Genomic DNA, 25,529 nt, shown 5'->3' with positions numbered 1-25,529 from the left:
AGGAAGAAACAATTTGAATATTGTGGAAACACAATCAGGATAACCCAGGATCTGGCAGCTTCTACATTGAGGGATCGAAGGGCTTGGAATGTGATATTCCGGAGGTCAAAGGAGCTGAGATTAAAACCAAGAATCACCTACCCAGCAAAACTGAGTATCATGTTTCAGGGGAAAATATGGTCATTCAGTGGAATAGAGGACTTTCAAGCATTCTTGATGAAAAACCAGAGTTGAATAGAAAATTTGACATTCAGATACAAGAAGCAAGAGAAGCATGAGAAGGTAAACAGGGAAAAGAAATCCTAAGGAACTTATCAAAGTTGAACTATTAACATTCCTACATGGAAAAACAATAATTGTAACTTATGAAACTTTTCTCAGTATGAAAATAGTTGAAGGGAATATATATATATATATATATATATATATATATATGAGGGTATATGGGCATATGAATACATATGTGAATGTGTGTATATATGTTTACAGGTATACATAGATAAAGGGCACAGGATCAATTTAATAGGAAGGGATGATACTTAAAAGGTGAAATTAAGAGGTGAGAGAGGAATATAATGAGAAGATATGGGGAGAGACAGAATGGGGTAAACTATCTCATATAGAAGAGGCAAGGGAAAATGGTACAATGGAGGGGAAGAATAGGAAGGAAAAGGGTATGGGTCAACCTTAATTCTCACTGAATTTGGCTCGGGGAGGGAATGAAATACACACTAAATAGGGTATCTCACCCTACAGGAGAGTAGAGGGGGAAGGGAATGAGAGGGGGGATGGTGGAAGGAAGGGCAGGCTGAGGGGGAGGGAAGTTGGAAGCACCCACTTTTGAAAAGGTAGGGGATCAAAGTAGAGAATAGAACAAGTGGGAGGTGGGATAGGAGGGAGGGAAATAATAGTCAGTCTTTTACAATATATCTACTATGTTAATGTTTTACATTAGCTACACATGTACAAACTATACTGAACTGCTTATCTTCTTAGTAAGGGTGGGTGACAAGGGAGGAAGGGAATGAATCTGGAATTCAAAGTTTTAAAAGCAAATGTTTAAAAAAATATATATGTACTATTATTAATACTATTTTATATGTAATTGGGAAATAAGATATACAGGCACTGGGGCATAGAGATCCATCATGCCCTTCTGGAAAAGTCGAAAGGGCTATGGGAGAAAATATGGGAGAGAGCAGATTGGAGGAGGGGATATCCTGTGGGACTGCTATTTTGGGGCAGTGGGTAGGGGAAAAACGGGGAGAAAATTTGTAACTCAAAATCTGGTGGAAATGAATGATGTAAATCAGAAGATAATAAAGCATTTGGAAAATGAAAAAAAGGAAAAAACACTATATACTTTCGTCATTATTGTTATTTATGTACAATTTGAGACAACATGGTAGTCTTTAATTTTTTGCATGAATATATTTAATACATACGGTACCTTCCTTCTCTGTTTATTATCTTACCAGAAGTCGATCTGACACCACACTAACTCTTAGCGATCTACATCACCTTCACAATCACCTGCTCCAGGTTCTGGTTATTCCATAACTCTTTTTGGAGACTGGACATGGCTTCCCATAGGGAACAACAGCCTAACTTCTAACCCTGGACCAACCAATCAATAAGCATTTGTTAAGCACCTACACAGTAGACAGTACACTAAGTGCTGAGCATACAAAGACAAAAGTGGGACAATCATTGACCTCAGGGAGCTTACATTCTGATTCTGAGTTCACATTCTAACAGTCCCTTTAGAACTCAGCTTGGAAGCTGATGAGAAATTGTCGTAGAATCATACAATCCTTTTAAAAGTCTGTACTTTGACTTTCCAGTTCAGTGTTTCTATTCCGAGGTTCAGTATTTCTTGGGAAACAAGGCAGCATGTTTATGAACTGATGATAAAAAAGGCATGAGGGATCAAAGCTGCCTAGCCCATTCTTCTACTTAACTAATCAGGTGCTATTTTAGGGACCAGTGGGCAAGTGAAAGCGCATTTCCATGACCAAATAAATGTACTATCGTGAATAGAATAATCTTTTGGAAGACTCCCAGGGCCAATAGAATATCAGAAACATTTAATTTCTATCCTAATCGAAACAAATTAAAAACTGATATGAGCAAAAGGTGATGTTTTAATCAAGTTTAAAATGGCTGTCTATTTTCCCACCATCTTATTTCCCTAGTCATTATCTCTAACTGTTGTGGTACAGAAAGTCCAGAAGACTGAATCTTTAGGATCAAAAAGTGTCACCATAAAAATATTTCTAAGAAGTTAAAACCTTCCGGGTACAAAATTATCTTCCTGGAAATTTGGGGGCCATTCTTTCATACCAGCTGTCTTTTTAGGGAAATGGGGGTATTTATTACATAGTTCCAAAAGCTACTGGTTACACATGGTCTTTTAAAGATTAGTTTCAATATAAAGGTTTAGTATTTTTTGGTGAAGATTGATTTCTACATGGTTCAAATTGTGTCCTTCTGTATCAACATTTTCCCATAATAGCTTTCTTTAATGAATTACAGATTAGTCATTTGTGTGTATTGAAAACTCTTTAAGTAAGATATGCCTTTAACACACTAATTTTACTACTTCAGATAGTGCAGCAACCATTGTTACCATAAAAAATGAAGATGAGAATATGTTTGTGAGCAAAATGATAAGAGAACATAATTATGTCACGATGAGAGTTTGGCTTGGATTATCTCAGCACTCTAATGGTAAGAGTTAGTTTTCAATGTATTCATTGTGCAGACAGATCTCTGACTGGTCTCATGGAAATTTGTCGCAATTTCAGCCTTTTCTTTAGACTATAAAATGGTGGGCTTTACAAAAAAAATCTTCATTGTTGGGGGAAAGCCTCAGGCTCCTGCCATTTTAACATTGGTTAAAGGTTCAGTAGATGTTTAGCCCAGGTGAAAATCAGTCATCAAACATTTATTAAGCACCTACTGTATGAAAGGCACTGAGAAGACAAAGATGAAAGAGTCTCTGCCCTGAAGAAATTTACGTCCTAATGGAGATGACAAGAGTTACATATTTAGGAATATGCAAAACATATTTAGGAATATGCAAGATGCAGAAAGCAGGGAGGGTTTAAGAATGAGTTATTTTTAGATAAGTGAAATTTCAGATACCTATGTGACATCCAATTTGAAATGGTCAATAAGTTATAATAATAATAATAATAATAGTACTTTATAATGTATTATCTCAGTTGATCTTTATAACAACCTGTAACATAGGTGCTATTATCCCCATTTTACAAATAAGGTAACTGAGACAGCAGCTGGTTAATGGCTTGCCTAGTATTACATAGCTTAAAAAGTGTGTGAGGCAGCATTTGAACTCAGGTCTTCTTGACTTCAAGTTCAGCATTCTATCTCCTGTGCCTTCTTAGCTGCTAATCAGTGATATGGAGCTGGGTCAGGTGATTGACTGGATATGTAGATCCAACAGTTATCTTCCAAGAGAAGCTAGATCCGTGGGAGCTGGTGAGGTAACTAAGGTAGAAGATAAGAAAAGAAAAGGTACAAGCCAGAGCCTTAGTGTATAACCATAGTTAGGGAGTGTGATTATAGCTTCCTTGAAGTATCTGAAGAAATATCTCGTGGAAGGTGGATTATACTTGGTCTGCATGACCTTAGAAAGTAAAAGTGGAATTGGGAGTTACAACTGGAAGCTGTGAGGGGAAAGGAAGAGAAAGATTTCACCTTGATAAAGGAAAAACTTCCTAATATAAGATATGATTGAATTTTGTTTCCACAGAAATTATATGAAACCTGATTTGAACCCACACTAATGGTTAATGTTAGGGACAAAACTGCTTGTAGAGGGCAGTGGGGCATGATGGCTCCTGAAAATCAGCACATCTGCTACTTTTCTTTGTTCTGAGACAGCCTTTTCCTGTATAAAAAAGGAACTCCCGGCCAGGTCTCATTCACAAAGAATGAAGATTAGATCCCTTTTAATGGGACTTCCACTGTCAATATCCTGGGTTCGAATCTTCAGATTCTCCTAGCAACTGAGGAAAATCCTTTCTCATTCTACCTGATGCAGACAAAATGGGAGGGGACTAGAAGCATTTTTTACCTTTCCTTTATTTAAGCATGAGGAAAAATGAAGATGAGAAGAGAGGGGAGAATTAAAATGTGGAAATGAGAAGATGTGATCAAGGGATACAATTTAGTGAACGTTAGAATGCTGGCCAGTGGGAGGCAGGCGGATAATTCAGATTGAAAGCAGGGCCTACAAGCCTGACATTTGTCTAAAGAAAATGTACTGGAGGGACCCGTTCACCTACAATATAGAATAATTGGCTAAAATAAAATGAGCTTCCCTGACTTCACAAAGAGTATTGTTCTTAGAGGCAGCTAGGTGGTGCAGTGAATAAAGTACTGGCCCTGGAGTCAGGAGGACCTGAGTTCAAATCCGGCCTCAGACCCTTGACATTTACTATCTGTGTGACCTTGGGCAAGTCACTTACCCCCAATTTCCTTGCCTTCCCTCCTCAAAAAAAAAAGTGTTGCTCTTTGCTTAGAGTCAGCATGTTTCTCACAGTATGGTGGGGAGAGGTCTAAGTTATTTTCTGAGAATGGGTCTATCATGTGGATCTTGCTGAGGCCCAGTACCTTGCCTGGGAAGTCCTGTGATCCCTACAAGTGTATTTCTAACATATCCAAAGTATAATAAACCAGTTTGGGTGATTATGGACATTTGTTTCTAAGAGTCTTGGATCAATAACATTGTTTATACTTTTGTTGAAAAAGTATGTTCTAAAAAAAAGTCCTAAACTTCTAGGACCCATCTCATTAGTATTGGGCTACCTGGTCCTCTGTTTACTTATTGGATATTTTTCACATCTGTGTTCTCACCCTTCAAGGGGCTTCACTGTACTCAGATTAATTCCTAACAGTGATTGTTACAAAATGATATGATCTATATTTGTACCCTGGCCCTAAAGAATTAATGTAAAGCACTATTTTATGGGTAGAAGTTTTCAGAAGGAAGCTATATGGTTTTGAGTTAACTTGGACTGAGCAAAAAAGAAATTAGGGCTATTTCTCATGCTAGAAATATATTTGTAGTGAAGATGCTTTCATCCAAGCTACACATTGTAAGAAATAGAACTCTTTTCATGCTTCAGAACCTTCTCAATATGTTTACTTGAAATTTTAGAAGTGATAACCAGACCTTACTATAATCGCTTCCTACAGATGAGTCTTGGAGCTGGTTGGATGGTTCAGTAGCAGAGTATGTCAGATGGGGAAATGAAAGTACAAATATTGGTGAAAATTGTAGCATCTTGCTGGCCTCGAGTGAAATGTGGACTAAAGTTAAATGTGACCAAGGCCACGGAAGAGTTGTCTGCAAAGTCCCTATGGGTAAGTTTTGACTTGGTCTTAAATAGACTGTGTAGAGGTTTATACTAAATTAAAATACTGCTTTAGAGCAGCATGTTGCCAGAAAAATAATATACACATCAAGCAGGGGCAGAGGTTTGGCTTTGGTCCAAGATTTATCAATCCTAGAAGCAACACTCCACTGAATTATGGAAAATTATTTTGCATAGATATTATGATGAAACTTGATTAAGTACAAAGAAAAATGCAAGAGTGAGCTAAGATTCATTTGAAAGCCAACAAACATATTAACCTCCATGTAACTAACTTCTGTCTAGGGAAAAATTTGAAGCTGCTTCATTTTAAAAGAAAATTTTAACTTTGAAAACTTTTAAAAAATGTGATTTGAGGCAGCATAATATAGAAGAGGGACAAATATAGTAGTATCAAAGAATGTGAATTTCCCACTTCAGTGATCTTAAGACAAATCACTTAACCTCTTCATATTTCAGTTTCCTTATCTGTAAAATTAGGTTAGAGGAGATGATGTTTGAGGTCCCTTCCAAGCTCCAAATTTATTTATGATCATATGAATGTGTAGGAACTTGAGCTTTCATTATTTCATTGACGACTTACTTTCCTTCTTTCCCCAGACCCATTAAATTTCATGGTAACTTTGAATCTGTGCATGGATTGTTTTTAATTGTTACTAACTACTGAAAATCATCAGGGAAAATATAATTACACAGATGTTCCCATCACTCACTGGTACCATAATGTAAAATACCACATTAATGATCATATCTCTGTGGGAAAAGCTGAATTTTTCACAATTCAGCATTTCTTTCCATGTGGGCATTAGGGGTGGAGGAGAGGCAGAATGCTTTCCCATTTCAGTGAGAAGAATATTAAAAATGAAATATTGATGCTGATTTATTAATCAGTGTAGAACTTGAATTGTGGAAAGCTAGAAATCTACAGTTTAAATCGCTCTGGTGACTTGATCATTAAAAAATTAAATAGTACTAAGTGATTCACAAATAACAGTTTAACCAGGGCAGTGGAAAAATTTCTATAATTATAGCTTAGTTCAATGCAAATGAAACATAAGAAGATTGTAGCAACTTGTCTAGGATCAAAAAATATACTGAAGTGTGATACTCTAAAAAGACTGCTCTGAGAATATGAGAATTATAAAAGTTTCTTGATCTTTTTTGGAAGAAATTGCCATAAAAGTCACAAGAATATTAATTAAATGCATTTTATATATATAGTAAGTAGTACAATTGATAGAGTATGCTGGCCCTGGAGTCAGGAGGAGCTGAGTTCAAATCCAGCCTCTAATACTTAACTGTGTAACCCTGGGCAAGTCCTTAACCTTGTTTTCCTCAGTTTCCTCATCTGTAAAATAAGCTGGAGAAGACTCTCTGCCAAGTAAACAGAAATGGGGTCACAAAGAGTCAGACATGACTGAAAAATGACTGAACAACAACAAATATAGTAAATAATGTGTTTTTTTCCAAATTAATGTTTGAAGTACCAAAATGGCTAGAATTTATTAAGAACAAGAACAGCTAGCATTTATTTATACAGCACTCTAAGGTTCATAAAGCACTTTGCAAATATTATCATCTCATTTGATCTTCACGACATCCCTGGAAGGTAGGTGCTATTATTATGCTCATTTTACAGATGAGAAAACTGAGTCAGGCAGAAAGATCAAGTGACTTGTCCACAGTCATACAGCTAGGAAGTATGATTGAAACAAACACCCATGAACTTAGGATTTATACATACTGGGTTAAATTAATGTGCTTTTATTTACTTTTAATAAAATCAAAAATATTGAATTATCTTTTTCCTTTCTTGTTTCTTCCAACATCCAACCCCTCCCTAATACAGGAACGAACTACAGAGGAGTGGCTATCGCAATTGTTGTTATAACTTTCTTAGCTTTTGTTTGTGTACTGATATGGCACATCTACCAAAAGAAACGTTTTCACTGGGCTGGCTTCTCTTTGGTGCACTTTGACCATAGGGTAAATGAAGATGAGATTGCGCTTCCTTCATTCCATGACTGAATTATTCTAAAGCTTACTGATTTGCCATTTGTTAAAGAAAAGTAGATTTTCAAATATATTGCAAGGAGCATTGTGTCTATTTCGTGTGGTCCAAATTTGAAGCCTTTAGGAACCCTTCAGGTCTCTAAACTGATTGGTTGGTTGTTTTCTTAATGTTCATACAGTCACATGCCATTTTTTATTATTTTAATCCTTAGAGTGGTAAGACTAGAATGAAAAACTAAATTGCAAATAGGACAGTTAGTTTAATGGGCATTTGAGTTGACCATGTTACAATATAGGATACAGAATACCCAAGAAAATGAATGAATGCTATTGTGCTAGGTCATGAGTCTCTAACTGGTGGAAAAACTGAAGGTAGAAGTTCCGTTGTATTGGAACATTCTGCCTTGTGGACAAAGTAACTTCCACATTTGTGCAATCAATTTACTACCAGTACATACTGGTTAATACAACAAATATAATCAGGGAGCAACCAAATTTAAATATGACCAAAGATATGATTTTTTCCTTTATTTTTAGTCATTTGCCTCAGGGCTCAGAGATAGAAGTTAAAGTTAAAGAGGGAAAAGAGGAAAGATCTTTTCCGAAGATGAAATGTTGACTGACTCATGCTTTATAAAAGTGTCAACTTTTGGCAAGCTGCTTCTTTGTGCTACACATTTTGATGATAACTAAGATTTCTTTCATCTCAAAAATACCTTTGTTATTCATAATTTTGCTTACAATGACACAGCTTCTAACCTTAGGAAGGCATTTGGTTCTTCGTTTCCTAAAGTATGGGGGAGGGGACACTATGGGCATTTAGTGTTCGCCCCATTACTCTGACAGTGTTTTTGTATAATTATATATGAAGGTCATTGTTTCCCATTAAAGGGAACCAACTAAAGCAGCGACTGGAAAATGACACGTGATATACCTCACTGGGCTAATTTTTGACTAAGACAATCTTGACTGAGACTGCTTTCCTACCTTTCCCCCCTGGCTCCCCAAAAGAACTAAGGACATCAATGAACAAGCATTTGTTAAGTGTGTATAATGTGCCAGGGGCTGTGTTAAGCAGTGGATATACCAAAAAAAAAAAAAAAAAAAAAGGCAAAAGCAGTATCTGCCCCTAGGGAGTTCCCATTCTAATTGGGGAGGAGGCAGCTTGTAAATAAGGAGGTGGTACATAGAAGACAACCTTAAAGGGAAAATTAGGGCAACAAAGAAAATAATGGATGTATCCTATACCTGTGAACATAGAGAGATTGAGGTTAAATATTACTACACTTCCTAATACAATATTTAATATCATGATTTGTCAAGGAACATTAATTTTCTGTGGTTAATGCTATAACATTTTATAATTTGGCATCTAGTTCTAATGATGGCACCCTCTGGAAATGCTAATTTTGTATAAATGTTTTATTCAGTATTCTACTTATAAATATTTGCACTTCTGAGAATTTTTGTATACAAATATGCATAGTTTTATTTTATAGCTTGCTCCCAAGGCTTTTAAATTATGTTAAAGTTGTGAATAGTTTTCTAAATAAGTCTTAATATATTCTGCAAATATCTTGTTTTATTGAAATAAACAAATGCCTCAAGTCCATCATACTCTTTTCTTTGCCCTGGAAATTGTACAACATAACATCTTAGTCTATGTCATTAAAAGAGCTAAGACAATGTATTTATGGGAGATGTGCAAATATGTACAGTAACAGTGCCTTAAAGTTTTTCTTAATAAAAAATATCAGAATTCTTTTGGAAAATGATTATTTCTAGATTGAGATTCATCATGCCTAGAGCATATTATGAAAAAATGAATGGTCAGCTGTCCTGATTAGGATTACCTGCTTTAAAACTCTCAAACCTTTCATCAATGTTGTAAAATTGAATTGTCTTCTATCTTTCACATTTCTGATGGATCCATTTTCATCAATCGAGAATCGACTCATTCAGTGAATGAAATGTATACATTTCTAGATTTCTTAGACTACCTAGAACTGACACCCGTTCAAATTCTGTAGCAACCTGCTCTCCTCTCTATTTTGTCTATTTTGATATGCATTGGTTTGAAGGAGGGAAATAGAAGAGCCTTGGGGAAAACTGACTTAGGTGCATTTAGGTAACAGTAGGGGTGCCTCAGAACCAATCTGCACTAAATTAACTTCTTGATAAGATAAACTGCTTGAATGAGAGATAGACTTCAACTCCCACATACCTGCTCCAACAGAATCCTAAAGTTTACAACAGACTAAATAAGCCAGAAAGTCAACGAGAACCTCCAGTAAGTGACATCTTCCACCCTAGGAGATAGAAGGCTCTTCTGAGAAAGCTCCGGGGTGGAGAGACATTAGAAGCCCTGGAGGCAACAGTGACAAGATCAGATCCTAACAGCTCAGGACCAGGGATTCTGAGATCCCTAGTACTTCATGCTGGGCTACCAGAGAGGGCCCAGAAGATCCAGTGCTCTTTTTGTCCTCTGGTCTCCCCCGCCTCCCAATTTTTGGAGAGGGGGATGTAGGGTAATTGGGGTTAAGTGACTTGCCCGAGGTCACACGGCTAGTAAGTGTTAAGTATCTGAGGTCGGATTTTAACTCAGGACCTCCTGACTCCAGGATTTTAACTCAGGATCTCCTGACTCCAGGGCTGGTGCTCTATTCACTGCACCACCCTAGCCTTCCCATCCTCTCTGGGCTTCTTATTTCACCTACACTGGCATAATTGTTCTGTAAACTTTGACCTGCTCTGTTTCCAGTCTGAATCAGTTTGCCCATCCTTATGCAACCCAGAACTAAGGGTCCTCCTCAGTTCCAGGGGTTCCCCATATTGTTGTCAGACCTAGTGAATACACTTGATCCAGCTTAGTCCTACTATAACTCAGAACTCCTGAGTTCAATCAATCCACCAGCCTCAGTCTTTCCAGAAGCAGAGATTTCAGAACCTTTGAAAGAATAGGTTTAATAGAGTGCTTGGAGCAGAAACCCAATTACAAAAAGTGGAAGATAGAATGGGTTCCCAAATGAAAACTATGGCCTTTGCCCCTCTCATATGCCTTTTAGAGATGATAGTCTTCTAGCCTCTGGAAGCTCATAATGCTTTCTCACCTTCAGCTTGTGTAGCAGCAAGCACCCCGGCGTCCCCAGGGTGGCTGCTCACACAGGTTCTTGGATCTGCTTTGATAAAGGAAAGCAACTCAAAATGGGTTAAACAAGCTTACTTTAATCAGTCAGACATATATTGTTTACCTTGTTCAGGAGAAAAGGTCAGCACCCTGAACCTCAAAGTATACAGGCATAATTATCAAGACAGAAACATCAAGTAGACATTTCCAAACTGTCCAACCATTACATCCATACCCAGTCAACATCTGGGTTTCCACATTCTGGGTTTTTCAAAGCCGGGGGACTCTCAACAACGGCTTCCCAGAATTCATATCAAATCACAGAACACTTCTCAAAGTGAGTCCCAAAACAAAGCTACACATCAGGGCTTATATAGCCTTCTCCTGGCTCAGAGAATGTAACAACCTTATTGACTCACTGGCCAATCAAGAAGTATCTACTGAAAAACAAGCCTCCCTCCCCAGGCTTCTGGTGCACTTTAGCCTAGGGGCAGGGAAGATCTTTAAAATTTACATTTGCATTACAGCTTGTCCCCTTTGATCTTGATTCATTGACCACAAGAAAATTTCCTCCAGCCAGATTATAACAGCTAGCTCTGCCTTTTGTGATTTTGTTGAGAGTTCTACCTAGTTCGACATCATCAGCTCAGTAGCTTTCAGATCAAAGGCTCCCTGGTTCTTCCCCTAGCCTGGCTTTCCCCCTATCATGCTCTTAGAAGGAGCCTCCCTCCCAGTTTGATGATCAGGGATTTTGACCCCTGTACTTCCTGGTGCTACCCTAGAACTCTTCATCTAAGCAAAGTGCTCTTACTGTACAGGTCCCCGTCTCTCCAGGGCTCTCAATACCATGGCAAATATGGAAGTTTTATTTCATATAATATTACCAAGATAATTTCATAATAGCTTCATTATTATGTTCAAACCCCATTGTATCAAAATTTTAATTTGACAAATATTTATCAAGTGCCTACTGTGCATAGGACATTATGGAAAGCCCTAGGGTAGATTCAGAGTTTAAATAAAATATGATCCCTGGCCTCATAGAGCTACAGCTCTAAAACAGGGGTTTTTAACTTGGGGTTCACAGACCCCCAGAAGGCTCGATGGATAGATTTCAAAGAATCCATGAACTTGGGTAGGAAAAAAAATACTTATTTTCAGTATAATTGGTTTTTTCTTAATCCTATGTATTTCATTTTATGCATTTAAAAAGATTATTCTGAGAAAAGATTCATAGGATTTATTAGATTACCAAAGTGATCCATGACACCCCCACCTTTGCAAGGTACATTAAAGCATATTGGTGGATCTGTGAACTGGTCCAGCCATTTTGAAAAGCAGTTTGGAACTATGCCTAAAAAGTTTATTAACCATGATCTATATCCCAAAAAGATCAAAGAAGAAAAGGACCCATGTAAGGATATAAAAATATGTATTACTTCATTGTGGCAAAGAATTGGAAATTGGAAGAATGCCTATCAATTGGGGAATGTCTTAACAGTTGTGGTTTTTTATTGTGGTATAAGAAATGAGTCTTAGAAAAACCTGGGAAGACTTGTGTGAACTGATGCAACATGAAGTGAGCAAAACCAGTAAATAATTTATACAATATTAACAATAATATAAAAACAAACAACTTTGAAACTCAGGAACCCTGATACAATGGAATAAACAATAAAACAATTGCAATAAAACATGTTAGCCACCTCCAAATAGAGAGCTGATGAACTCAGAGTGTTGATTGAAGCGTATTTGGGGGGGTAAAGGGGACATAGCTAATGTAGGGATTTGCCTTACTTGACAATTTATAATTTGTAATGGGCTTTCTTTTTCTCACTTATTCAATAGATGGGGACGAGGAGATGGAAGAGAAAAAATTTGAAACTAAAAATAAATTGAATTATTAAAAAAAAAAATTGTTCCCCTGCTCAAGAGGGTAACTTTGCAGTCACTACATAATTCTCTGCGGATCAGAAACAGTTCAAAAATGTTTTTTCAGGGTAAAACTAAGGACCTTTCTGGATCTCTGTTTCCTTCTCCCTAAACTCAATATTTGTTAACTGTTTGGTCTGGGTTTTTTTTTTTTCCACTTCTCCTTGACCAGGTTTAATGCCTAGAACCTAAATAGTTAATTAAAACTAGCCTTAATAGCTGAGAAAAGATCAATATATTACCTCCTCCTAGATACTGCATTTAATATGGGCCATTAATGACTAAAAGAGTGCTTAAAGAATTTCAGGCATCATGTAAGGCCAATAGAAGAGAATCTTTGAATCAAGGGGACTTTTAGCTCCCCCCAAAATCATACTGTATAACTGATCATGATAACCTCTTTGAATACACAGTTTCAGGCTACAAAGAAGTTAAAGTTCCAGAACACAATAAAGATTAGAGAAAAATTAAAACCAGATGGAAAAAGTTAAATGAACTGGAATTTTTTTTAAGCATACAGAAATGTGAGCCAAGAGAATGTCTAACATTAGTCTTCGAGAATGCAGAGGTGTAAAATTTTATCCAGTAAAAAGAGTCAAGCCTGAGTCACTCTGCCTGTTTTAAATGTGTTTGGATATGTATTTAAGTAGATATATGTCTCCTGTCATGTAGATAGACAGATAGACTTATGAATACACAGATACAGGTATACACCCATACAACAGTACTCATACATACACATGTGTCTCTTTCTTTTCTTCATTTCCTCCCAGACAAAGAGAGTGTTAGGAGGCAGTTCTGGCAACTCTGGCCTTCAGTTCTCATGTGGCTGAATAAGAGGTGGAACTTGGTCTAACCCAGGTGTCTATCAGTAATTTAATTCTATCTTCTTCAGATATATGCTTTTGTTTTTATTTGTAGACCTGTGTGTATGCTTTATATTATAAAATATCTTATATTTTTATATATTTAATATATCTATGAGACTATAATTACAGTCTCAATTTAGAATTCATTTTTGTTGGATTCATATGTATTTGAGCTAGAAATTTCTCTTAAAATCCATATGTTTACTAGTTCTCATTAAATATATAATATGTATGTTAACACACACATACATGCAACACATACACACCCATAGTTCCCAGTATACAAAATGTTGTGCTGCTCCCCCTAGTGGATTAATATAAGAACTAAGTGATGAAATTTAAAATGGGGTTTAATTTTGTTAAACTATCTTTGTGACTTTTTTTTTTAAACCAACAGATGAATCACCACATTTGTGAAAAGGTTTACACTATGGAAAAATAATATGGAACCTTAATAATGAAAGCGATTGGTGAAGGTCTAATCATTATCTGAAAGTGTTTTATAAATTGTCCTGGGACCCTAAATGAATTTACAGTGTTGTTCACCATTTCCCTAATATAAATGCTAAAGTGTGCATATTTATTCAGAATTGTACCTGGACTGACATTAGGTCTATATCAATATGCTTCTAGATGAAAATAAAATTGTAACATGGGGGAATGGTAAACAGTGGTGCCTTAATATAATGGAGTATTGAAATAAATGGGTGATACAAAGAAATTTGGAAAGATCTTTATGAAATACTGAGAAATTAAGAAAAGTACAATTATAAGGATGGAGTACACACTATGACCATTTCAGAGAGAAAGTGAATGAGAACGAAAAGACAAAGAATCTTTATGAGAATTCATAGATAGTAACTGAGAAATCATGAAACTTTATGGGATTTGGGACTTCATCAGTGGGGAGAAACTCCCTCAAGCAATGCTTTTCAACCACTGTTCTATAACTTTAAATCTTAGAATTTCTTGAGACAGAGTGATTTAGTGATTGACCCAGTAACAGAGACACCTTATGGATTCCTAGGCCAACCAACTATCAGCTACACCCTCTCTTTGTGTATGGAAATGAATTAATTTAAATGTAAATATGAAAATTTAATTGATTGTTTTATTTTTCAATGCTGTTTATAATGAAACATTTCACTTTTTAAAATCTAATGCTCTCCAATATTCAAATTAGCCTGTTTGATGGAGTATTCAAATGTTGGTTGTTGTTGGGTTGGTTTTTTTTTCACTTTTAAGTAGTGAAAAAAATTAACAATCAACATTGAAGCTCTTAGCTCTGCTAGTCAACTAGGAGTGATCTTAAACTGTTGTGGGAGGAGCCTGCCCTTTGTGAAGGGCCTATAAGTAAGGTAATCAGAGACAGATTCAGGTCCTCAAAAGGGGTAGCTCCTACCACAACAATCCAAGGATAGTTCATTGCCCAAGTCATCCCACTGAGTCAAGAATGGATCAAAGGGACACATCCAAATCCTCAAACAGACTCATCAACTTGTTACCTCATTAGGTTGAATATTCCCTGATTGACCTCCTAAAACTAAAATCATAGATTTTAAATCTGGAGTATTGGTTGTGATGAGATAGCATAGGAAATAGAGAGTCAATTCCCAAACTGAGAAGTCGTAGGTTGAAGTTCTCCTTCTGACCACACTGACTGTGTGACTCTAGCCAAGTCACTTAACCTCACTAAGGTTAAGGTACTCTTAAAATTGTAGGTTAATTCATTTTTTAAAAAATCAATTTAAAAAGTTTTTTAAAAGACTATATATTGTATAAGTTGTGGTATATGAATGTAATGGAATAGTATTGTACTATAAGAAATGAGCCAGGAAAACTTGGAAAGACTTACATGAACTGATGCAAAGTGAAGTATGTAGTATTTCTATATATTACTAACAAAACCCAACGGCAAGAGATAGAGATAGAGAAATTCCATTTAAAGTTACTGTAGACATTATAAAATATCTGGGAGTCAAATATCAGGTATGTGAAGACAAACCCAGGAACTATATAAACACAATTACAAAATGCTTTTCACACAAATAAAGTCAGACCTAAATAATAGGAAAAATATCAGTTGCTCATGGGTAAGCTGAGCTAATATAATAAAAATGACAATTCTACCTAAATTAATTTACTTATTCAGTGTCATACCAATCAAACTACCAAAAATTATTTTATAGAGCTAGAAAAAATAGTAAAATTTATATGGAAAAACAAAGGGTCCAGAATATCAAGGGAAATAATGAAAAGAAATGCAATGGAAGGTGACTTAGTCATAGCAGATCTTAAATTGTATTATAAAGCAGTGATCATCAAAATTACTTGGTACTGGCTAAGAAATAGAGTGTTGGGTCAGTGGAATAGGTTAGGTACACAAGACACAGTAGTCAATGACCATAGTAATCTACTGTTTGATAAACCCAAAGACTCCAGTTTTTTGAGATAAGAAATCACTAACAAAAACTGCTGGGAAAACTGAAATATAATATGACAGAAACTAGGCATAGACCAATATCTTACACCATATGCCTAGGTCAAGTCAAAATGGGTACATGATTTAGATATAAAAGCTGATACTATAAACAAATTGGGAGAGCAAGGAAGAGTTACGTGTCAGATTTATAGAGAAGGGAAGAATTTATGACCAAACAAGAGATAGAAAACATTATGAAAAGCAAAATGGATAATTTTTATTACATTAAATTGAAAAGTTTTTGCAGAAACAAAGCCAATGCAACCAAGATTAGAAGGGAAGCAGAAAGCTGGGAAACAGTTTTTATAACCAGTGTCATTGATAAAGGCTTCATTTCTAAAATATAGAGAGAACTGAGTCAAATTTATAAGAATGAGTCATTCCAAAAATAATAAATGGTCAAAGGATATGAACAGGCACTTTTCAGAGGAAGAAATTAAAGCTATCTATAGTCATATGAAAAAATGCTCCAAATCACTAATAATTAGAGAAATGCAAATCAAAACATATAGCTGAAGAACCAAATAACACCTATCAGACTGGCTAACATAACAAAACAGGAAAATGATAAATGTTAGAGATAATGTGAGAAAATTAGAACAGCATTGTTGGTGGAGTTGTGAATTGATCCAACTATTCTGGAGAGTAATTCGGAACTATGCCCAAAGTACCATAAAATTGTGCATACCCTTTGACCTAGCAATACCACTTCTAGGTTTTTATCCCAAAGAGATCATGAAAATGGGAAAGGACCCCCATGTACAAAAATATTTATAGATGCTTTTTTTGTGGTGGCCAAGAATTGGAAATTGAAAGGATGACCATCGTTGGGGAGTGGCTGAACAAGTTGTGGTATATGAATGTGATGGAATATTATCGTTCCATAAGAAATGATGAGCAGGATGACTTCAGAAAAACTTGGAAAGACTTACATGAACTGATGCTGAGTGAAGTAAGCAGAACCAGGAGAACATTGTACAGAGCAACAGCTGCATTGTGCAATGACTAACTTTTATAGACTTAACTCAACTCACCAATGCAAGAATGTAAGACAACTCCAAAAGACTCATGACAGAAAATGCTGTACATACTCAGAGAAAGAGCTGTGGAGTTCTGAATGCAGATCGATGCATACTCTTTGCTCTCTTTTTTTTGTTTGTTTCTTCTTTCTCATGGTTCCTCCCATGGTTCTGATTCTTTACTACGTGATTAACGTGAAAATGTATGTATAGAACATATAGCAGACTGCATGCTATCTTGGAGAGGGAGAGGGGGAGAAAGTTTAGAACTCAAAATCTTATGGAAATGAATGTTGAAAACTATAAATAAATATTTTTATAATTAAAAATAAATAAAAGTGAACAGAACCAGAACATTGTACACAGTAACAGTAACACTATGCAATGATCAACTATGATTGACTTAGTTCTTCCCACCAATACAGTGATCCAAGACAATTCCAAAGGACTCATGATGGAAAAATGCTATCTATCCACATCCAGAGAAAGAAATGATGGAGTCTGAATGCAGATTGAAGCACACTGTTTTTCACTTTATTTTTTTCATGGTTTTTTTTTTCCTTTTTGTTCCGTTTCTTCTTTCACAACATGATTAATAGGGAGATATGTTTTATGTGATTGTACATATATAACCTATATCATTGCATATTATCTTAGGGAGGGGAGATAGAAGAGAAGGAGGGAAAAATTTGGAATTCAAAATTTTATTTTAAAAATTAATGTTAAAAATTGTCTTTACATAATTGTAATTGGAGAAAATAAAATACCATTTTAAAATGAAGATTTTTTTTAAAAAAGATCATAAGTGGCAGAGATGCTAGCCTGTATTGAGAGAGTTTGCTCATCCGGGAGTTCCCAGTATTGATGAAAATTGCAGTCTCTGTCCCTATCACTATAATAATCATGGTTGCTGACATGTATATAATAATAGCTACTAGTAGTTAGATAGTGCACAAAGGTTTGCAAAACATGTTAAAATTTTATTTCCTTTGATTCTCACAGAAATCCTGGAAGGTAGGTGTTTTATTATCCCCATTTTACAAATGAGGAATCTGAGGCTGTGACTTGCTCAGGGTCACAAAGCTAAGAAATGTTGGAGTCTAGATTTGAACTCAGGTCTTCCTGACTCCATACAGAGCACTATTCACTGAGCTACCTAGCCACCCATGGCCCAGCTGTATATGGCATGCAAGCATTTGAAAGCACTTTATATACATTATTTCATATGATTCTCATAACCTATTTGGCAGGTATGTACTATAAGCATTATTTTCTCCATTTTATAGATGAAATTGAGGTCCTAAAATTTTAATTTATTATTAATTATTAACAATTGCAGGTATATAATTATATTAATGTTTTGATGTTATATAATTATATTACTATTTTAACACATTAATAAATAATTATTAATTTCTTATGATATTATTAATTGATAGCCAGTATTTTTATAGTGCTTTAAGATACACAAAGTACTTTATATTTGTTATTTCATTTTATCTCACAACAATCCTATGAGATAGGTGCAATTATTATCCTCATTTTTCCAATGAGGAAGCTGGGGTCAGAAGAGGTTAACTGACTTGTCCAGGATTATATAGCTAGTGTCTAAAGCAGAACTCAACTTTGGTCTTCCCAACTCCTAATTTATTGCTTTATATACTGCACCCCCTAGATTTCATTTACCAATGATCACACAGCAATAAATTCCAGAGCCATATCAACCCAGATTATCTGATTTCAGTCCAGTGCTCTTTATTATGCCACTATTGCTCTCAAACATTATAGGATTTAATAACCAAGTGTTATTAGACAGAGAACCCCAGCCATGCCATACTGAAGTCCTCCTGACTCCAGGGCCGGTGCTCTATTCACTATGCCACCTAACCGCTCCAATCATAGATCTTTTCAGTGTTCCAAAGTCACACAAAAAACGAGTGGTAAGATTTACAAGAGTTACCCCTTGAAGAAGAAATCTGTCTCCAATCTGTCAATTGTACCAAGTTGTCACCATAAATATGTCATGTAATAAAAGGTAGCAAAAAGGAGGTAGTTATCTATTGTTTTAATGTATTTCATTGATTTTCATAGTCAAAACTTTCATCACTGAGTGGTTGCCTCTCTGGTGTTTGTTGTTTTGGCACTAACTAGATCCACAATGTATCACTGGGCCAGTATTTAAAGACTTTCTAGCTTAATAAGACCTGCCACAATTTGATAAGAGCTAAACTTTGCCAGTGTAGCCATTGAGAACTGAGAATCACCACCATGCCATGATGAGGCAAACAAGTCAGATTCAGTGGATAAAGATCATAGATACACTCAGAATATCAACTACCAATAGAAATTTTGCTGCTGTGGGAGGCAGATTCAAGATGGCAGATTAGGAGCAACTGAACAGGGCAGTTAGGTGGCACACCAGATAGACCATTAGGCCTGGAGTCAGGAAAACTCATCTTTGTGAGTTCAAATCTGACCTCAGACCCTAGTTGTGTGACCTTGAACAAGTCACTTAACCCTATTTGCCTCATCTTCCTCATCTATGAAATGACCTGGAGAAGGAAATAGCAAACTACTCCCATATCTATGGGAGTAAGGAAACCCTAAATGGGGTCACAAAGGGTTGGATATGAGTGAAAAATGACTGGCCAAAAACTTAGTTGAACTCTCCTAATGTTCTCCTCCAAACAACTTTAAAATAATGCCTCAAATTTGAGTGTCAGAGACAACAAAAATTTGGGGTGACATATTTTTTCTAGCATAAGAAAATTAAGAGGGAGGCAGGAGAGGTCTGTAATAACCAGAGCGGAGGTTTGGAGCCTGCACATGCGACAGCAGCAACAACAGCTGCAGCAGCAGGAGAAGCTTCAAGAACTCTCACAGCCCAGAGATAGTGAGGGTGTCTGACAATTGCTCAGAAAGAGATCACAAAGAACTCTTTGCTGGCACTGGGTACATCTGGCACTGACTGGCAACTCTATTACCCATATACAGTTCTGGATTAAAGTTCCAAGGAGAAGAAAAGCACTGGTGGTCAGTCATAAGGGAACAGGGGCCCTGGTCACAGTGCCAAGGCAGAGAGGTGCATTAGTGCATGTCCCCTTGCAGGGGAGCAAGGGTCCTTCCTTGGTAAAGACCAGAACATAGACTAGGAGAGCAGTGACTATATCTCTCACAGGATAACACCACCTTGGAAGCACCAAAAACTTGCAGACCCCTAGAACTGGCTCTCAAAATAGCAGCATGAAAAAGCCTAAAGTTTGGGATAGTGCCTTCCACCACTAGGAGCAGAGTCCAACCTTAACATATAATGCAAAATCAAGAAATATACTGGGAAAATGAACAAGCAAGAACAACAAAAAAGAATTTGAGCATACAAAGCTACTATGGTGGCAGGGAAGACTAAGACATAAATGCAGAAGAAGAAAACATATGAAAACAGTTACCAAACAAACCTCAAAGAAAAATGCTAGTTGACCCAAGCCCAACAAGAATCCCTGGAAGAGTTAAAAAAAACAAACAAAAAGATAAAGAGTAGTGGAGGAAAGTTTGCAAAAAGAAATGGGAATGATACAAGAAAATTATGAAAAGAGAATTAGCAAGTTGGTAAAAGAGGCACAAAAAATACTGATGAAAATAAGACCTTAAAAATTGAATTAGCCTAATGGTAAAAGAGGCACAAAAATTCAACAAAGAAAGGAACATCTTAAAAAGCAAAATTGGTTAAATGGGAAAATAGGCACAATATTTCACCGAAGGAAGTAATTCCTTAAAAATTAGTATCAGGCAAGTGAAAGATAATGATTTCATGAGTCATCAAGAAACAAGAAAACAAAACTCAAAAGAATGAAAAAAAATTAAACAAGATGTGAAATACCTCATCAGAAAAACAACCAACCTGGAAAATAGATCTAAGAGAGAGAAGATAACCTAAAAGTCACAAACAAAAACAGAATTCCTAGACAACATATTTCAAGAAATTATCAAAGAAAACTTCCCTGATATTTTAGATCCAGAGGGTAAAAATAGAAATTCCAAGTCTACTGATCACCTCCTGAAAGAGATCTCAAAATGAAAAATTCCAGGAATATATCTTGGAGCAGCAAAACCAACAAAAAAATTGAGGCGAGATATTTTTCTGGCCTAAGAAAACTTAAGAGGGAGGCATGAGAAGTCTGTAACACCAGATTGGAGGTCTGAAGCCTTGGCAATCTTCAGTGCAATCCTTCAGGGGAAGAATAGATATTTAATGAAATAGAGGAATTTCAATCATTCCTGATGAAAAGACTATAGCTGAATAGAAAATTTAACATTCAAACAGAAGTTTCAAGAGAAGCACAAAAAAGTAAACATGAAAGAGTAATGATAAGAGACTTGGTAAAGTTAAGCTATTTAAATTCCTACATAGGAAGATGATACATATAACTCCTGAGAATTTTAGTATTATTAGAGCACTTTAAAAGTGTTTACATAGACAGAGAGCACGTATGTGCATGTATATTACGTTGGGATGATCATAAAAAATGTTGGGGTGAGATAGAGGGATACACTGAGAGAAGGGAGAGATAGAATGGGATGGGAAAATTTTTCTTACATAAAGGAAGCATGCAAGGAAGAACTTTCACAATGAAAGGGAAAATGGAGGGGGTGGCAGGCAATGCTTGAACCTTACTCTCATCAGAATTGGCTCAAAGAAGTAATAATATACACACTTGGGTATAGAAATGTAATTTATCCAATAAGGAAAACAGAGGGGAAGGGGATAAAAGAAAAGGTGGGAGGGTATATATTAAAGGGGAGGGCAAATTCAAGGAAACAATGGTTAGAAGCAAACTAGCTTTTAAGGAGGGACAGGATAAAAAAAGAGAAGAAGAAACAGAGGAAAATGGGATGAAGGGGAATGTACAGTAATCATAATGGTGAATGAGAATGGGATGAGTAGATAGATTAGAAACCAGAATCCAATAATATATTGTTTACAAGAGACATACTTGAAACAAAGACACACACAGAGTTAAAATGAAGGGCTGGAGCAAAATCTAATATGCTTCAGCTGAAGTAAAAAAGGCTGGAGTAGTGATCATGATCTCAGACAAAGCAAAAACAAAAATAGACCTAATTAAGCAGGATAATCATGGAAATTACATTTTGCTAATAGGTACCATAGACAATGAGATAATATAAAAATAATTTATGCAAGTTTCTCTGATAAAGACCTCATTTCTCAAATACATACTAAGTATAGAACTGAGTCAAATTTATAAAAATCAAAGCTACTCCAAACTGATAAATGGTCAAAGGATATGAACAGGCAGTTTTCTGAAGAAGAATTCAAAGCTATCTGTAGTAATATAAAAAATTCTCTGAATCACCAAGGATTAAAAAATGCAAATTAAAACTTATCTGAGGTACCACCTCCCACCTATCAGAAATGGCAAATGTTGGAGGATATGAACAGGGATGAATGAACACTAATGAACTGTTGGTGGAGCTGTGAACTGGTCTAATCACTCTGGAGAACAATTTGGAACTAGACCCAACGGATTATAAAACTGTGCATTCCCTTTGCCCCAACAATACCACCAGTAGGTCTGTATCCCAAAGAAATCAAAGAAGAAAAAAAAGCAAAGAACCTATATGTACAAAAATATTTATAACAGGTTTTTGTGTGTGTGTGTGTGTGGTGGCAAAGAATTAGAAATTGAGGAAATATCCATCAATTACAGAGTGGCTGAACAAGTTGTAACATTGTGATGGAGTACTATAAGAAATGATAAAGAGAGTGGTTTCACAAAAACATTGTGATACCTATACACACTGATGCAAAGTAAAGTGAGAAGAACTGGGACATCATTGTGCATATCACCAGCAATGTTGTAATGATGGTCAACTGTAAAAGACTTGGCTGCTATGATCAATGCAATGATCCAAGACATTTCCAAAACATAATCAAAAACAGCTATTCATCTACAGAGAGAGAACTGATGAACAAATTGAAGTATTTCTTACTTTCTTTACTTATCTTGCTTCTTGATATATTGTTTGCCTTCTTAGTAGGTATGGAAGGGGGTGAGGGGAAGAAGAGAATGTGTAATTCAAAATTTAAAAAGAAAAGTGCTAGAAATAAATCATTTTTAGAAGGAAAAAAGAAATAATGCCTCTGTAAATCTAATTCTCTTGGGGGGACGTTAAAGTTGCCAATAATAGGTAATAATCACTTTGGAGGATATTATTTACAAATGTGAATGAGGGACTAACTTTGGTTACATAGCTAGCAAGGTCAAACATTAAAGGGTCACAGAGTGGGCTTTCAAAATGTGTAAATAGATAAAGTTGACAAATCCATTGTCAATTGAGAGTTAGCATGAAATTTAAAAGTAAAGGCTCACAAGAGGACATACGTCTTGAATTTACTATGTTTCTGGCAACCTGGAGGAGAAACAAAAAGGAACAGAGAGAGGAAAGTTATTCTTCATTTGAATGAGATGTTGTTCTAGACCAGGAGTTCTTAAAACGTTTTTGTGTACCCCTTTTGGCAGACTGGTGAAGCCTATGGACTCTTTTTCGGAATGATGTATTTAAATGAATAAAATTGAATTTATAGGATTGAAAAAATCCTCAGAGATTAGTGAAAATAACGATGTAATTTTTCTTTACCCCAGTTCATAGACCCCCTGAAATCCTTCCAGAGGATCCCTTTAAGAACACCAGATTAAGAGATTTGGCTCTAGTTAGGAGACTCCAATGATTTGTCAGGTCTACAGGAGATAAACCTTGAATATGCAAAATACAATAAGGAGACAGACTGACAAAAATAGTGATCGACTAGAGCCACTAGAGCTTTCCATTTCTGCACCTAGCAGAGTGCTTTGCACACAGTAGGTGCTCTAAAGATCCGTTGTATTTAATGGAATCTGTAAAATGAGGGGGTTGGACTACAGATCTCCAAAGTCTCTCCTAGCACTGATATTTCAGTAGAATGCAAGTTCTTTGATTTCATCTTATGCCCGGCACCAAGCGCAGTGTCCTCCCAGCACGTAAGTTGAATGACATTGAATGTGAGTTATGTGACTCTAATACGCTAGGATTCCAGTTTTTTACCCTTTGACGGAATGTTTTCCCTATTGGGTCCATTTAATTTAGAAGACTAGTGGGTCAGAATGGCAGCTAAAACTGGACTCAATTCTCTCAACCACCGGAAGTGAGGATTTTACAGGGCCCCCTCAATTACTCCTGTTCCACTGTCCTCCAGAGATCAAAGCAAAACCAAAAGAGAAGAGCTAAAAGCGGGCAGTTCCCAGAACCCAACAGGGAGGAGGTGTAAAGGACTGGTCCCTGAGCTTTCTGTCTTCCCAGGGGTACTGAGAAAGGAGGCGCTTGGCGACCTGGGTGAGCCAAAGGAAGCTACAGTCAGCCCAGGCACTGGTGCCTTTCTGCGGGACTAGGAACAGGGTCTTTTGCCAAGGCTCTTCCCACCCCGCAAGGAGCCCTCCCCTCATCCCCCCCACACGTCTGCCTCCAACCAGTGGCAGCGAATGGGGGGGGGCGAGGGGGGATCACGGTCAGGGGTGGGCTGTGGAAGCGAGTTCCGGATTTCTGAGAGGGGCAGCCAAACATCTCTCCCCCCCTCCCCCAATTCTATCCCCTCCCCCAGGTTGCCGGGGAGGCTCCCGGTCCGCCCCCGGGGACCAGCGCACCCCACTCGCAGCCATGTCCGCAGCCGTGCTCGCCGCGCTCCCCACCCTGCTGTTCCTGCTGGGCCTCGCCGCTGCTGGTAAGGCGTCCCCGCTGGCCCAGCTCTGCTCCCCCCCCTCCCCCCTGCCGAGAGCCTCCCAAGGGCAGGGAGACTGGCGAGGATGGGAGGGGGTGGGAGCTAGAGCACTGGGGAGGTGGGGGGAAAGGGAATTGGAGGGAGGGAGGGAGGAAAAGGGGAAGCAGGAAAAGGAGAGGGAGGGGAAGACCGAGAGAGGAACGGAAGGGAAGAGGGGGAGGAGATAGAAGGACAAACAGACAAGGTGACATAGACAGGTAGACAGCTCAGGCAGCTCTGGATATCAGGTCTGACTGGCTAGCTCCCCACTGAGAGCAGGAGAGGCTTCCATAAAGAGGGTTGGAGGGGATGAACGCATAATCCTTGACCAGGTTTTTCTGTCCACTGAGATCATTCTCTAGGGGGGTGGTTAAAAATTGAAACTCCTCCTAAAATCCCCTGCCCAAGCCACAAGTGGCTCTCCAGGAGCTTGGTCAGAGATCTGTACCACCCGAGGTCAGGTGCATATACTAATAACCTACATACAACCAGTACACCTCTAAGGACAGAGGGATTTACAGAGCCAGGATTTCTCTCTCACTCTTCTCACTTCCTACCCCATTCCTTCATGGGCAGAAGTGGACACTCACACCCTGGGTGGGTCTAATGGATGAATGGAAAAGATTGCCTGATAACTCAGATTAAGGGAGAATTAGGAGGCAAGAGAGAAAATTATATATTTTCTTTTGAAATTGTCTAGAAGGGAAGTTTGGGGAGGGGAGCAGTTGCCTTTTTCTGTGAACATCAGGAAATGGAGTGGGTAGTAAAGCTGTTCTTTTTCCACTTGGACCATAGACAAGGGATTGAGAAATAGCGCAACCAAACCAATCCAGCAGAATCATCAGGGGCACTTCCCCAAATAACCCTAAGCT

The 25,529-nt window shown here is 37.2% G+C and overlaps 1 protein-coding gene across 6 annotated transcripts in view; it reads left to right on the top strand.

Annotated features, from left to right (window-relative positions):
* The window catches only part of LOC138155384 (CD302 antigen), a 220,016-nt gene that overhangs the window by 130,857 nt on the left and 63,630 nt on the right, over window positions 1-25,529 (top strand). Inside the window, exons 33-35 of one of the 6 annotated variants that reach the window (XM_069080607.1) lie at window positions 2,608-2,730; window positions 5,227-5,394; window positions 7,255-9,177. In XM_069080607.1, the coding sequence (XP_068936708.1) occupies window positions 2,608-2,730; window positions 5,227-5,394; window positions 7,255-7,433 (470 nt within the window). In that variant the 3' untranslated portion in view covers window positions 7,434-9,177. Of the gene's footprint in view, window positions 1-2,607; window positions 2,731-5,226; window positions 5,395-7,254; window positions 9,178-23,732; window positions 23,885-24,062; window positions 24,237-24,400; window positions 24,622-25,529 lie in introns of those variants that run through there. The other 5 variants (XM_069080612.1, XM_069080609.1, XM_069080608.1 and 2 more) reach the window with 5 other exon arrangements.

The sequence above is a fragment of the Petaurus breviceps genome, unplaced genomic scaffold, assembly GCF_028583685.1.
Source record: "Petaurus breviceps papuanus isolate PSGF00001 unplaced genomic scaffold, PetGlider_PUasm1.0 91133, whole genome shotgun sequence".
Taxonomy (NCBI): domain Eukaryota; kingdom Metazoa; phylum Chordata; class Mammalia; order Diprotodontia; family Petauridae; genus Petaurus; species Petaurus breviceps.
This window is presented reverse-complemented; position numbering and strand designations above follow the sequence as displayed.